The following is a 15475-nucleotide window of genomic DNA, read 5'->3' on the forward strand; positions in this document are numbered from 1 at the left end:
AAGTGTACTTTTAGTATACTAAACTGGTAAAGTCTGCTAAACTGAAACAATTTTGTACTTTAATTGTGTGGAAGTAGAGCTGAGATCCAAATAAAGATATACTTAAGTATATTGGATTGTGCTAAAGTGGAACTATTGCAAGTATAGGAACGCTTTAAATATCTTGCATTTTAAAACTGATATTATACAGAGTTCATACGAGTTGAGTTTTAAATAAATTATACAGGATTTGTGGATGATACAATTATGAAATGCTTGCGAACGTTCTCAAGGGGGGGAAAAAAGAGTGAGGCATGTGTCATTATGTAAGAGTCATTTCATAATCAAATGCACGAGTTTGCATTTGCATTTTATGGTGAATCATGCTTCTGTGTAGTGGTTGTCAAATTTTTTATTTGTAAATAGAAAGTATACCACCCAGTTGGAACAAAATCTGTAAATGAAGTGTTTTATCATTGTTGTTTTGATTTATAAAGTAAACTGCCTAATAACTAAGATATCTGGAATTTAAATTTGAGGTAATTGCAAAAATGTCCTCCAAATATCTTTTATTTAGCTAGATAGTAACAACAGACAATGATTAGTAAAAGACCATGTTATGTTAGTTTATGGTCATATTATGTTAGTTTCTGAATTGCACAGTAACAGCAACAAGCATGTGTTGCACTTTATCTGCAAAGGTGCATTCTCATCAACTGGAGTGAGATATTCTGCAATGAGTGCACTTCCCACAATTTTGTATCTTTAGTCCTGAAGATAATGGTCAAGTGGTCAGTTTAAATGTGTATGCCTAATAGATGGTGAAATAGATTTGTTGTTCTTCACTCTGTTCTCCGGCTGCAACAATGAACAAAGAGCAGCCCACGGTATTGTTTTGCCAGTACTTTTCCACTGCTAGTAGCAGGACCAACCTCAGTCAGGAGGAAATACAGTGAGAAAAAAGGGTCACAGTAACATTAACCAAACAGAGAAGTAAATAAAGAACAGCTGTTTTTTTTTTTATGATGAGATGCTGTTAACCTGAAGAGGTAAAATAATGCCTGTTGAATTGATGCATGCAGTCTTTCCTTTGCATGTCACACTGCATTTGCTCTCATTACGCATCAGTCTCAAGTCCAACAGTTGAGTTATAATACTTTCTTTTCTTTTTTAAATATTGCTCACGGATAAAGACTAAGCTAAAAACTTGCTGAACTCAAGGTTAGACAAGGTTATCCCTTCGATTAGGAATGTTGAATCTCCCGTTTTTTTCCATTCTTAGAAAGCAACATCAAATCCAGTAGTGACACACCCTTATAATGACCTGCAGGGCTTTACTAAACACAGGTACAAGCTGGAGGTTAGACCCAAACAATTATTCACCTACGCATTTTCTTCCTCAACAGTCACTCAGTCACCTCCATTCCTAACATACATCTAAATGGAAAATTACTGTGCACAGATATAAACTGTCATGCTGTGTTGAAAGAAAGAGGAACAACGACAAGTGACGATGCAGTGACTGTTTAAAGGTGAAGTGAAGCATTTCTGCACCACTAGCGGCATTGTGAAACACTTTATCCTTTACAGTGCACTTGTTTATTTAAAGTGTTTTATATTTTCCAAGACTAATTTACATGTATTTGAAGTAGTCTACTAGTTCTGCAAATGTCAACTACTGCGTGACTTTACATCTAAAGATGATGACACATCGGGCAACTTTTTGAGCAATGCTGCTGAGTGAAGTTGCTTGGGCACTCTGCCATTAAGAAAGGGCAACAAATTTCTATTTGCATACTTTAGATCAAAATTTGTTGCCCATTCTCAATGGGAAAGTGCCCAAGAAACATCACCTGCAACATTGCTCAAAAAGTTGCCCTGTGTATCATCATCTTACTGTATAAAAACAATTGTCATTGATTCACCATGAACATATCAGTGCCTTATATCCCAGAGAATATGTATAATATTTCCATGTGAGGTCATCTTCATCACTAGCCATTTTTAAATCTTCCTTAAGAACATCTTTTTCTTTTTTCTGTGGCTTTTGAATAGATTATGGAATACGTTTTGAAGCTGATAAAATGTTTTATTTAAATGTTCTGATTTATTGTATTGTTTTATATTTAATACTTTATTTTATTTTATTTATTTTTTTCCTTGCTTGATCTGTAAAGCACTTTGGGTCAACTTCTGTTGTTTTTAAATGTGCTATAGAAATAATGGTTAACTTGACTTATTGTCTTCATATTGTAGATGGATTATCATATTTATGCATTATATTCATTTAAGGATAAACAACAGGACTAAATAACTTTATGAAGTATTTTGATGGCAAAGTTATATGAATGTCATAAAACACAGGATAATCATCTCTACAACACATTATGGAGCCCCTAAAACTATAATTTTGAAATGCAGTGGTTTTTGGAATATTTTAGTCAATTGTTTGCAATATGACAGATGAATTAAAGAATTAACAATTATAAATAAAAAACAACAGCATGCAAGTATACAATGCAATATAAGATTTAAAGTCAAATAACCAAGCTCACACAGTTTGTCGTTCTCAAATGAATGTCTTTTTATTCATCCGCAACTTTTGATAATAAAAGTAGCAAATGTACAAATCATTTGTGTATGTCTGAATAGATCAGAGATTGAAAGCAATAAACTCCATAAGCTTTTTTTTTTTTTTTTTAGCTTATGAAACGTTTCACAATGAATTGATAAAGCCCATATTATGCAACATATCTTAAGGGATGTACACACTCTAAACTAAAACAAAAAAATTTCTGGTATCTATACATCATTCAATACAAATGTAAAACAAGATCCATTGAAATCAAATAAAACACAAAACCCTTTTGTTGTAATGAAAGGCCATGTTAAAAAAAGTACCATGGAGGATGATATTAAATGAACTAACAGTCTATTAAAATTCACATTATCAAACACAAACAACATAAGTGCCTTCAAAAAAAAAAAAAAAAAAAACCTCATCATTTTACTTCTAAGTGCATGGATAAACATTCAAAAACTTTGGGTTTTGGTTTAAAAATCTGTGGTGTACCCAAAACCAACAATCACTTCCACACCCCTAAGCAAGTTAGAATGGTATTGCCAGAAAAAAAAAAAGACATCTACGCATACAAGTGTTCAATGTGTGCTATAAGATGCTCTGTCTACTACAAATAAAAGAAATAAAAGAAAATTGAAGAATGTTTACCTATATTTTGTAAATTCAAAGAGATCATATCAGTTTTGGATGATGAGTACAAACTATCATTTAGGCCTCGGATAATCACAACAGCTCCCAAATTTTGCAATTTTACATTTAATTGATTACACCTTAAGCAATAATATAACTGTACTGCTTCACTGAAATTGAGGTCAACCACAGTATTGACTTTAGTGATTCAGTTATAATAAACGCTATGAACCAGAATAAGATTAACTGTTAGTTGCAAAGAAATGGGAATCACTTCAGTAACTTTGACAAGGAACATAAGAGACCAAAACCAACTCATTCATTTGGGGGAAAGAAGCATAAAAGAACAAGGTCTCTGTTGAACTTTCATTTGATTTATTTACCTGTTTTTCCATTACAAAGATATCTTTATAAAAATGGATTTAAAAAAAACATACAATTTTAATTTAAAATGTAAAACAATGATCAGCCAATTTAACCCCAGTTTATTTTATTTGGTTATGACGAAAAGGATTTTTAAAGGCCGATTAAAAAAAAAAAATTAAAAAAAAGTATGACATAAAATAAACATTGCACCTCTTCATAATAATTTTGTTGCACCTTTGGGTTAAATTTTCATTAAAATTACGGGCTTGGATGTCGAAGTATTAATACATTTATTAATACAACATTGTGAGTTTCACTTAAAAAAAAATAAGTTACATCTGTTTACAAAATCCCTCACGCCCATTTCATTTTCACTAAGGCCATCCAGTTCCCCTTTGTCTGAACAAACAGAGCATTCTACAGCAGATCAACAACAGGTAATGCCTATTACCGCAGCCATACTCAAATTCTTCTTCTAGAAGAACAAGATATTATTTTGCGCAGCAATCAAAATTGGACATCCCAGTCTTAATAACCTGTTTTGGGATATCATATTATCAGATTACAACATTAATGACAGTTCTCTCAAACTTGAGTCTTTCCTGTGGCGGTTCTGAGGGTCATTCAGTAACATCCACATGGCCAGTCTGTGCATTTTATAGTTGATTTTGTTTTGGATCAAAAACATCTTGAAAGCATTTTTCACATTAACTATGTTATATTCCCAAAATAAAGACAAAGCAGGGTCTTATGCTCTGCACAAAAGGCATTTTGGTGTTTTTTCACCCCCAATGAAAGTAGCTCTAAATACAAAAGAAATGAAAATACAACAAATTACATAGTTACAATTTACATTAATGGACCTAAATAGTCTTACTTGTATTTGGGAATGTACAGCAAGGTGCCAGGTTTAATCAGACGGCACAACACTTTAGTGATATGGCATCTTTTTATACAAAATATTTTTTTTTAAATAAAATCTTTGAATCTTACGATAAATTTCCCAACTTTTCTCAATTAAAATTCATAATTTTCACAATTTCCATTTCACATAAAGAGGAAATATGATTCCAGTTACACAAGTGACAATATTAAGGCAAAATTCACCAAGAAGAAAAAACAGAAAATCCTACAAGTGCTTAACTCGACCAACCATAAACTACATAAAAGCTCTTGTTTCAATAATGCATTTGGTCATCAACATACTACAAGGTTTAAAGAGTTTAAATATTTTCAAGGAGGTGTGACACAGAGCCAAGGAGAAACAATAAATAACTTCTATCAGAATGATCCCCAAAAGGAAATTATAAAATTAAAGAAATGACACTGTAAATATTACAGACCCTAGATGACTTATAAAAACATACAGTTCATATAAAATGTGCCGTCTTTCACGCAGGCCACATTACAAGGAGAAGTACACAAACATGAAGACACCCACTGAACAAACCAATACAAGGCCGAAGTTAAGAAACAGCTTGATCTTTGGGGATTCATAAAGCATTTGACGGACAGCTTCTTCATCTTCTTCAATGACTTTGGGTACGATGAAAGACCTTTTCTCCTTATGACAAATCCAGTCAAATACTTGCAGGCAGCTCTCTTCATCACACTTGACTTCATCCTTCTCTTTCACAAGCTTTGCATGACCATTGCTGTACAGCTCCATTGGTGTGGATGCCTCTGATCTGGGGGTCGCGGGATCTTGGTTACAAGGCGAGGGCATAAGGAGTTTCATGTCAGCCCCATCAAGACCTCTCTCCTTCTGGACATCCTCAGGCACATCTTTCTTGAGGACACCATTGCCATTAGTGAGTTTGTACATCTCCTCTCGTTCAGTCACAGGAATCTTAAGCAGCTTTCTCAAGCCCCAGATTGTGGTACGCTTGACCTTCTCCACTTCTGGCGGTTGTGTGCACAGACTGACAACCACAGCCACCAGCCCGGAAATCCAAAACAGCCCGGCAGCAACGTACATGTAGTGGATATGAGTAATGAAAGCTGGACGCTCATCTGGCTGGTCACATCTTGGCTCACGATATACAAAGCCAAGGATAAGGCGGGTGGTGCCAAGCACAAACCCCGTCATACCACCCCAAAATGCGCCGGTCTCATTGCAACGTTTCCAAAAGACTCCGAGTAAAAAGAGGGCAGCAATGGGAGGTGTGAGGTATCCTGCAATTTCCTGAATGTACAGGTACATCTGACCTCCTTGCATCTCAATAATGACAGGCACCCAAGCGATGCTGATAGCCACCATGAAGATCACAAACATCCTGCCGACCACCACCAGCTCACGGGAGGATGCACATACACGCAGCATTTTATAAATGTCCAATGTGAAGATGGTGCTAGCGCTGTTAAAAATAGAGTCCAGGTCGCTCATGAGGGCAGCGATCATCACAGCCATCATCAACCCTCGGAGACCCACCGGCATCACGCTCATGACCAGCCGAGGGTAGGCGATGTTGGAACAGCCAGCTTGACTGCCACAAACAGCCATGCAGTGCTCTGGTCCGATGCACGCCAGCTCATCTGGGAACAGTATTCTTGAGATCATTCCTGGGATAACGATGATAAACATGGGAAGGATCTTAAGCATTCCTGCCATAAGTGTGGAGCCTTTGGCATGGACGATATTCTTGGCAGCTAAGACTCTCTGCACGATGACTTGGTCAGCACACCAGTACCAAATGGAGGAGGGTGTCTGACCCAACAGAAAGCCCGGCCAAGGGATGTCCTCATCAAGCGGTCCTCGTAGGAGCTTGAGAGAATCTGGCTTGGGGTGGATTCGGCAGGAGTTTGTGTACTGGAAGCTGAAGTTGCTGTTAGCCAGGATGGCGGTGACATTGGGGACTGCTTCCATGTATTTTTCTCGCACCCCTTCCAAACCGCCTACCTTGATCAGACCCATGATGCTAAGGGTCAATGCACCGCCAATCATAAGCACGGCCTGTAGAGTGTCTGTGTAGATCACAGCAACCAGTCCACCGGTCACTGTCAGGAAGGCAGTCATAGTGATAAGCAAGACAATTGATAGGTAGAGATTCCAGCCAAGAGACTCCTGAATGAAAAGAGCTCCTGCGTACAAGTCCACTGAGAGTTTAGTAAAGACGTACAGCAGAAGGGAGAGGGCAGCAAAATAAATCTTTAGCCGCTTGCCTCCGTAGCGCTTGGAGAGGTACTCTGGCATGGTGTAAACTCCACAGTGGATGTAGACTGGAATGAACACCCAGCCGAGCAGCTGCAGAAGGAGGAGGGCATTGAACTCCCAGGCGCCCACTGCAAAACCACTTGCTGCACCAGAACCAGCGAGGCCAATGAAATGCTCGCTGCCGATGTTGCTGACAAACAGTGAGGCGCCTATCACCACCCAATTCATAGTTCGACCTGCCAGGAAGTAGCCACTGACAGTGCTATGGTTGGACTTCCACATGGCGAGCAGACCAATCACAAGCACAAGTACAAAATAAAGTGCCACAACTGCAATGTCCGCCGCCTCCATCATTGGTCCTTTATTTAACATGTTTAAAGTTACTATCACAGTTCAAAATGGAATTGTCTGGGAAAAAATAGGGTTATTTGAGTAAAGATGCAAGCAAATGCACACAAAATCTCTTATTCCTTTGGTTTGCTGTCTTTCTAGAAGGAAACGGAAGCATCCGCCATCTGTCAGATGAATTTCTATTTGGTTTGTGTTAGGTTTAGATTTGATTGGTAATCCAACGGTGCTCTCATGAAGCACAAGAGTTATTTTGGGGAGGATGTCTCTGGCTTCTGGTCTAGAAATGGCAAGAGTTTACATTCCTGCAAGACAGCAAACACAGAAAGAAAGAGAGAGAGACATGGCATGCATTAGAACAGGTGTAGATCATTCATTATTACTAGCCATTTACTTTAATTACCACAAAGAGGGAAACATTTTCAAAAAAAAAAAAAAAATTTGATAACTGTTATAGTTATTCTGTTAAACAATATACATAGACAATATAAAATATACATTTTTGCCCTGTTTCACAGACAAGGCTTAAGCTAGTTCCAGACTAAAACGCATGTTGAGTCAGTGCCATTGTTTTGTCTCAAGATGCACACCACTAAGGTTTTTTTCTAAGGCACATTTACAAAAACTACTTAAATGTCCCGATTGAACTAAGTAACCAAGTACCTGATTGAGTACCTTAATCTAAGCCATGTCTGTGAAACCAGGCCATTATTCATTTATCAGTATTGGAAAATATAGGATATTTAATTGCACTTGCTAATTTCACCATTTTTACAGCTTTGCTTTGCTTAACACTAACACTGTAAAACACAATCTTTAGTGAATTTCAAAATTAATGTTTTTCATACAGTACGTTATAATGAAGTGCTGCATTTAAAATGACTGATATAAGTTCATAGTGTTTTTTCTTATTTAAACAAAATAGTATAGAATTTTAGTATTAGTCATTTATCAGTTATCAGCCATAACATGAAAATAATTATCAGAGTAATCAGTGTAATAACAGCAAGAGAAACAAAATACACAGTTTAATAAAAGTTACCAAGTGTCCATTTTCAAATATGATCAACATAACAAAACAATCAATTTCAAGCTTTATTAAAACAGTTGTTTTTATTTATTTATGTCTCCCTTTCAACATGTATAAGAATTCAGATCAGTTTTTTAGACTGGATGTTTTTACATCTCGGTCTCCCAGTAATCATCGCCTGGCTTTAGCGGTTGCGTAACTTAGACATACGCAAATGTGCCGCATCACTTCCCAATCTACTGCTCTGCCACCTGAAAACTATACCAGCTAGGACTTCAGGCACTAATTCTTTGTGAACCATAGGGCAGATTATTGCATAACACTACACTGGTTCTAACAGCCAGCATAACATCTCATCTAACAGCAAGCTTATGGTCAGACTGCAACAGCTCTGACAACTATCCAAGCAGTTTGGTCATATTAATGTTGAGGTTTAAAGCAGAAATGAGAAAGAAAGATTTAAAATTAATCAAAATGGTAACACACACTACCAGATGCTTATCCCAATAAGCAAAAAACCTAAGGAACCTCAATAAGCAGTGACTACTGCCGCCTGTTGGTATTACTAAGAAATTTCTCTTAACTCATTCAGTATGTCTATCACATATATCAGCACAATGCAAACACTGTTCCTCATGTTACAACACTGGGAGCCATATGCCAAACCCTTACCAGCTAACATTGCTCTGTTTATGCCCCTCTCACTAGCTTTGACATCATGACTTTATAACACAACTTGAGCTGATGTTATCGGTTTGCAGATGCACATTAGTGCTATAAATTTAGCGTAACTGACAACACAACACAAATGACACAATACTTACAGTCAATACTATAAAAAGATGCCCTCTGTGTTAAGGACAGTTAAACTTAATTATTTCACCATTTACTGATCCTCACGTCATTCCAAACCTCATATGACTTTCATTCTTCAGTGGAGCCAGGCCTGGCACCAGGACACACGTATTTAGGGTGCATTTATATTTCTCATGGGGGCCAGCGACCAAATTGAAATCATGTGGTCCCGTTTCGGGGATGAGGGCATGATGGAGGTATGACAGACCGGGATAACCCCCTCTGGTGCCTGGCCACTGGAGCACAAAAAAGATGGTGGGCAAATAACAAGTCTCGACAATGAAAGTGAAGTGACCTTGACTTCCAGTCTGTAACATTGTGCCCACCACCTCTTTTGAGATCCACGTTAGAAAAAGAGTATTTAGTAAATGATGACATTGTTTTAATTTTTGGATGCCATGCCATTAAATCTAACAATAACCAGCCAGTTAATCTTCTCATGGATCCTCTAGTGGGCCAAGAAAAGAAAAAACACAGACACTTGGTGTGGGGAGGAGGGGTGGGCAAGGAGGAAAATTTCCACTGCAAGTCAACTCACCTCACAACAACTCCAAATGTGCTCTAGTAACCAATGGCAACGACTTATAGATACAGATATATATATAAAAAAAACACATTACAGTAAATACAAACGAGATCTACACAATATATTAAAGGATGGGTGACTAAAAACAAAGACCTACACTGCTTATTGACACTCAAGTGCTGTTTTTGGGAAAAATATGATTCATTTTGCGTGGAATTTTACGACGATGGTGAAACACCAACACGAGACTCCTGCGAAATTTCTAGAAGCAGCGCTTTGCCGGACAGGACATAAAACATCCACAACAACAGAGCTATATCTTTATAGTAATCAAGACGGTTTCACCAGCTGGAGTGCTGGCTATTTGCTAAAGATACCAATAAACATTTTCGACAAAAACTAAATATTTACTCACCCTCCAAACCTGTATGACTTCATTCCAGCCTCAGTCATCATTCATTTTTAATCTAAATAATAAAAGTGAATGGAGACCGAGCTGTCACGCCTCCTTGCTCAATTTTAAATGAACTAACGTATCCCTTTAACTCAATACGTATACTGCGTCATGTCATTTGAAAAACTACCTTGGAAGATTTAATATTTATATTGCAGATATTTACTACTAAATGACGGAATTCTTCGAATATGGCGCATTTCTACGCTGCTACAACAAGACCTAACGTTATTCTGTTATGCTCATTGGTTCAGTAACGTTACAGGTCTCAATTTATTTTTGACTTGCACAATGGTTACACTTAAGATACAACTTACCACTTCTATGATATAGGCTAGTCTTGAAATAAAGAATTGATTAGCGTTTGTTCCTAGAACGGATGAACTGCTCCAAGCGAGGTGATCCTCCACTTCAGTTTCTGACAGCTTCAGCGCAGAAGAGTGCAGGACAATGTTCGCAGTCAAACAGGTCTTGAAAAGTTCAGAAATTGTAGATTTCAGTCCTTCGGAATGAATGGTGCTGGAAACGCGCCTTTTATAAACGTCCATCTGCTTCTTTTTTTTCTTCCGCTGTTCACGCCCTTTACATTAGTGTGTATAAACGTGACGTGTCCTAGTGGCCAACGTTGTAATTTGCATATTAAGCCACGCCCACTGTATATATCACAAGAGCTATTGTTTCATGACTTATCACCTCTTGCAGTCCCTTAATACTGGAAACTGCCAGAAATCACCCTTCTTTAGCCAGGAGCAGACCTCCAGGACTAAACGAGACACAGTCTTTGGAAAGGCTCATTCTAAGCCTCTTAGGTTTTGCAGTCAAAAGAACAATCTGGAAATGCACCATAGGACTCTTGAGCAGTGGGGTTCACAATGCTTATTAAGAATGTTCTTTACAAAGTTTGTTTACTTTAGTTTCTTTTTATTGAATGCATGTTATTATTTCATCCAACCCAATAGATTTTACAGCCTGTCCATCATTGGGAATTAGCTAATTAAATAGAGTTATAGTCTGCGACAGATCCACGGGGTCCCAGTCATCATCACACAGGTGCACCTGAAGCGTACACGTACACTTTGTAGCTAAATAAAACACATGAATAAACTACTCATTAATAATTTTCCATCTTTAATATCCTGTGAGTGATCTGGGTGAAAGGATCAAGATAATTTAGGGACATGATGTCATATGCAGCTGATATGCTCATGAGGTGATATCACACAAAATAAACAGATGAAAAATGTGCAGTATAATCAAATTGCAAAACATAAGATACATTTTTTTATTGTCATTTATGAACAAGGGCAGCTCAAGCTTTCTGTAATACCAGTAGCCTATATCAGGTTTTGTATTGTATTTTTTATTAAGATAATAAGAATATATAATTTTGCAGAATTTAGATTTACCACCATGTATAGATTAAGGCATTCATCTTGCTTTACAAATAGCTTAAAACATGTTATAGATGCATATATATAAGGTATTGTCCTAAGGAAAAAGTCGTTATATAAATATTTAAAGCTGTTTCCAAAATGGTTTTGTTAACTATCCCGTGATCATTCCGAGTAATTTTCCACTGAAATTACTAACTACATTTCCCACAATGCATGAGCGCAGCTCTTGCGTATTTCTTCCCAGACTTGCACGCACGCGCAGTGCTTTTGACCTACACAGTCGCAGGAGAAAATGGCAGCGCTTGGACTGGGGCTGCAGGTATGACATTTTGAAAACCTTGGTAGTTGTATGAAAAACCTCGACTTGTTTGGCTTCGTGTCGTTAAATATGTGTGATCTTTTGAAACCGTAATTATTTGACCGGCTTAAACCAAGATGATTTATCTGATAACTGAACGAGGCCTTGACAGGCAGTGTGTAATCCGCAACATGTACAGCGAGTCAAACCCTGTGCTCCTGTGAGAGCCTAATAGTCCGTTATCAGGTTAATAATGTTGTATCTTGAGTTGTATTAGCTGAATTTTTGTTGTTCATTCATTCATAGTTGTCCAAAGGACCTGACGAGTTTCTGCTCCACACATCCTGAAGCATACAATAAAGAAAATGTGATTGGACATAATTTATGTTTTAAAACCTATTGAAGTTGAATTATCATATGATGCAGTGTAGGTTTTGAGACGCAATGAATGACAATACTGAAATCAAGAGCATATGTTTATATTTATGACCAGGTCGTGTCATTGAGAGTCTGTTATTTTTGACATGTCTGCATGTAAGATATTCTCTTTCTCTCTCTTCAGGTGCGCCAGTTTAGCACCTCTGTGATCCGACCAGTAGCAAAACTTGTCAAGGTAAAAAATAAATAAATTATTAATTTAATTCATTACACACCAAGACAAAAAAACAAAAACAAAAAAACAAATGCATATTTTCCCCACAGTTCCCCCTAAAATAACTAAACCACTTATTAACTATCAATGTCATAAAATTCAATATAAAAAAATAAATATTCTGTCTTACACAGTATAAATGTAATGTATGATTTTGCAGTACTGATAGTAGTATTAATTATGGTGTTTTAGTGAAATGCACAGACATTTCTGTGTGTAATAGTATTAAATTTGTTATTTAGCTCTTGATTTAACTCTATGAATTAATACTAATATGATATACTGCCATAGTAACAGATAATTGTTTTTATATTAATATTTTTATATTCATTCTGACTGTAATGGTGTAAAAGTTTTTCTTGCACATTAGGCTGTATTCATACCGTACTATATTTCTTCAGCCCCCAATCCAGGTCTATGGGGTCGAGGGACGTTATGCTACTGCCCTGTTCTCTGCTGCCAGCAAGCAGAAGAGCCTCGATAAGGTTGAACAGGAACTTGGACGTGTGTTTGTGAGTTTCCCTTTAGATTTCCCTATTTGTTTGTGCTGTTTGTTTTACACTGCTTCAATCACTTCTGGATCTTTCATTTTCCTGCTTCCTAGAGCCTGATTAAGGATCCTAAGCTGTCAAGTATTGTGTTGAACCCCCATGTCAAGCGCAGTATCAAACAGAAGACTTTCATTGATGCCTTGACCAAGGCAAAACTCTCCCCCATCACCATCAACTTCATCAGTGAGTTTTCTGACCAGCCATTTCATTAATTCACTGAGAAGTACTGTTATTTTAATCACAGCGTAGAAGTAGAGTTTGCACATATTAAGTGAAACGTCTGTAAGGAAGTGTCCTATATTCAAAAGACGTGAATATTGAAATTGATATTTGTTGCATTTAGAAAATCGAGAACAAAACGTATTATATATTTGCATAGTTTTCAATTATTTTTATTTACAGATGTCCTGGCAGAAAATGGCCGCTTGACCTTGACCTCCGATGTCATCGCAGCCTTTGGCAAAATGATGAGTGCCCACAGAGGAGAGGTCACATGCTCAGTCACCACTGCTCAGGTAAGCCGTGCAGAAATGTATATTTGTTTGCCCGCCCTGTACACATTTCTTTTTATTTTAATATATAATGTTCTGTTTTAAAAAGGTTATCTGCTTTGCATAAAGTTTTTGATTAAAATTTTGAATGAAATATTTTAATATATTAAATATTGTGTGTTTTTTATGCTGAATGTCTGAACAGCCTCTGGATGAAGCTAATCTTGCAGAGCTGAAGGTGGCACTGAATGGTTTCCTCTCAAAGGGAGAAACTATCAAGCTTGAGACCAAGGTAGGAGGGCTTGTCCCAGAGAGTGGGCTTCATTTTATTTTGAAGACATGTTATTTTGAACACAAATGTTCTTTTCCGTGTATCGCAGCAGAGAAAGAATGTGACCTTTGCCAAACATTTAATTTAGACTAAAGTAAAACCTTCATGTGTTCGTGTTTTTTGTCATCTGTTCATCCTTGTGAAAATGAACATGTGCAATAAATTGCTTCTATCAAAGTGATTTCTTATATTTATTATAATACAGATGTTCATTGTCTGTTTCTCTTCCTCATTCCCACAGTCTGATCCCTCTATTCTTGGGGGCATGATCGTGAGCATTGGTGATAAGTATGTTGACATGTCTACCAAGACAAAGATCCAGAAGCTCACCAAGCTAATCAGGGAGACCTAAGTCCTGTGGACTGTCCAGACCTACTCTAATAAGATTCAGGAGTTGAAGAAGGGGCGACCTCTCTGCTATTGTGTAGTTGAATGAACTTGTCCAGTTGTGTTCCAAATAAATATTATGTAACATTTAAACTGTGTGGTATTTATTTCTTTTATTCCCCCTGAGAGGGAGTTAAGTATGATATTAAATATTAAATGATAGTCCTATTTACAGTGTATATTTAGTGGAAATGTAACTTGAAATTGCTAATCTTTTGAATTTTACTGCATTTATGATTGAGGAACGCTATCACAATACCTACACTGAAGTGTGTGGGTGCTGCTGCTAATGTTTTAAATGGTCATTTTTGCTCTGGGGAAAATGCTGTTGAAGGTGCAATACTATAGACTGAGTTTTTCCTCAAATAAATGGTGTTCTGAACTTTCTAATCATCAAAGAATACTGGAAGAAAAAAAAAATCAGTTTCCATACAAATATTATGCAGCAAAAAACATTTTCAGTGAGTATATCAGAATTATTTCTGAAGGATCGTGTGACACTGCAAAATGGAGTAATGGCTTTAATAATAAAACAAAATTAAATATTCTGCCTTGATCTGCTAAAGGTAAAGAGCTGGTTAAAATTTTCTTGTGCAGTTTCAGGCTGATGTGTACTATGTGTTTTTGGTCTCTATAAATGTTTTATACAGCAGATTTTAAAATCATTGGCTTAAAGCCTATTCACTCAGAGCAATTGTAAGCTGTGCCATTCTTCTGGTTTTCACTTGTATTACAAAGTTTATATATCTTTATCTAAAACACATCTTGTATCTTCAATATAGACTACTGTAATTATATGTTCATAAAGATCCTGACTTAAATTGCTTTCATTGTCATACCCAGCATTTTCTGATGGTTAATATGTTGTGTTCATAATAAACACAAAAGGGCGCTAGCAACGCACAATTTGTACATGGAATTTGTTGAACAAACTCAGGGTTACATGTTTTAGATTCGAGTTACAAAACCAAACCAATCCAACTAGGCTTTATGACGCTGAGTGATTATCAACTTTCTCTGTCCACTCTAGCTTTCATCCTGAGTGAGTTTAGGGGTCACATCAGTAGTGAACAGCCAATCACATGCTGTGGAGCAGTGAAACTGCGATTCACTTCTCGCGAGAGAAGCAGAAACAGCAGCAAGAAGAAAAGAGCTGTCAGAGGACAACTAAAAGAAAATAATCTTGCTATATAAGTGCAAGTAAAAGTTGTGAGGTTAGTTGAAATAGGTATAGAGAGAAATGAACATTTAAGCTCACATTTTATAGCTTTATCTACTGATTCTAAAGCTTGTTCTATTATTTAGGATAATAATAGTAGGTCTGAATTGAAATATATTGTAGGTTTTAATGGATCACGCTACAAACATAATGATCTTATACATGATGCATTGCTGTGTCCGTTATCGCATAATTCTCACTTTTGGACACTTTTGCTTTAATGGACATT

At 36.8% G+C, this 15475-nt stretch overlaps 2 protein-coding genes across 2 annotated transcripts; one reads left to right on the top strand and one right to left on the bottom strand.

Annotated features, from left to right (window-relative positions):
* Positions 1-2547: 2547 nt before the first annotated feature.
* slc5a3b (solute carrier family 5 member 3b) lies at positions 2548-10489 on the bottom strand. The gene is made up of 2 exons (XM_067409938.1): positions 10241-10489; positions 2548-7363 (listed from the first exon to the last, which is right to left on the bottom strand). Exon 2 carries the CDS (start codon positions 7080-7082, stop codon positions 4962-4964), a length of 2121 nt encoding a protein of 706 aa, XP_067266039.1. The 5' UTR covers positions 7083-7363; positions 10241-10489; the 3' UTR covers positions 2548-4961.
* A 1063-nt stretch (positions 10490-11552) lies between these two features.
* On the top strand, positions 11553-14120 carry atp5po (ATP synthase peripheral stalk subunit OSCP). The gene is made up of 7 exons (XM_067409801.1): positions 11553-11636; positions 12178-12228; positions 12669-12779; positions 12872-13001; positions 13221-13333; positions 13515-13601; positions 13882-14120. The coding sequence occupies exons 1-7, from the start codon at positions 11610-11612 to the stop codon at positions 13990-13992; spliced, it is 630 nt and encodes a 209-aa protein (XP_067265902.1). The 5' UTR covers positions 11553-11609; the 3' UTR covers positions 13993-14120.
* The last annotated feature ends 1355 nt before the right edge of the window (positions 14121-15475 follow it).

This window comes from Chanodichthys erythropterus, chromosome 14 (genome assembly GCF_024489055.1).
Source record: "Chanodichthys erythropterus isolate Z2021 chromosome 14, ASM2448905v1, whole genome shotgun sequence".
In the NCBI taxonomy this organism is placed as follows: Eukaryota; Metazoa; Chordata; class Actinopteri; order Cypriniformes; family Xenocyprididae; genus Chanodichthys; species Chanodichthys erythropterus.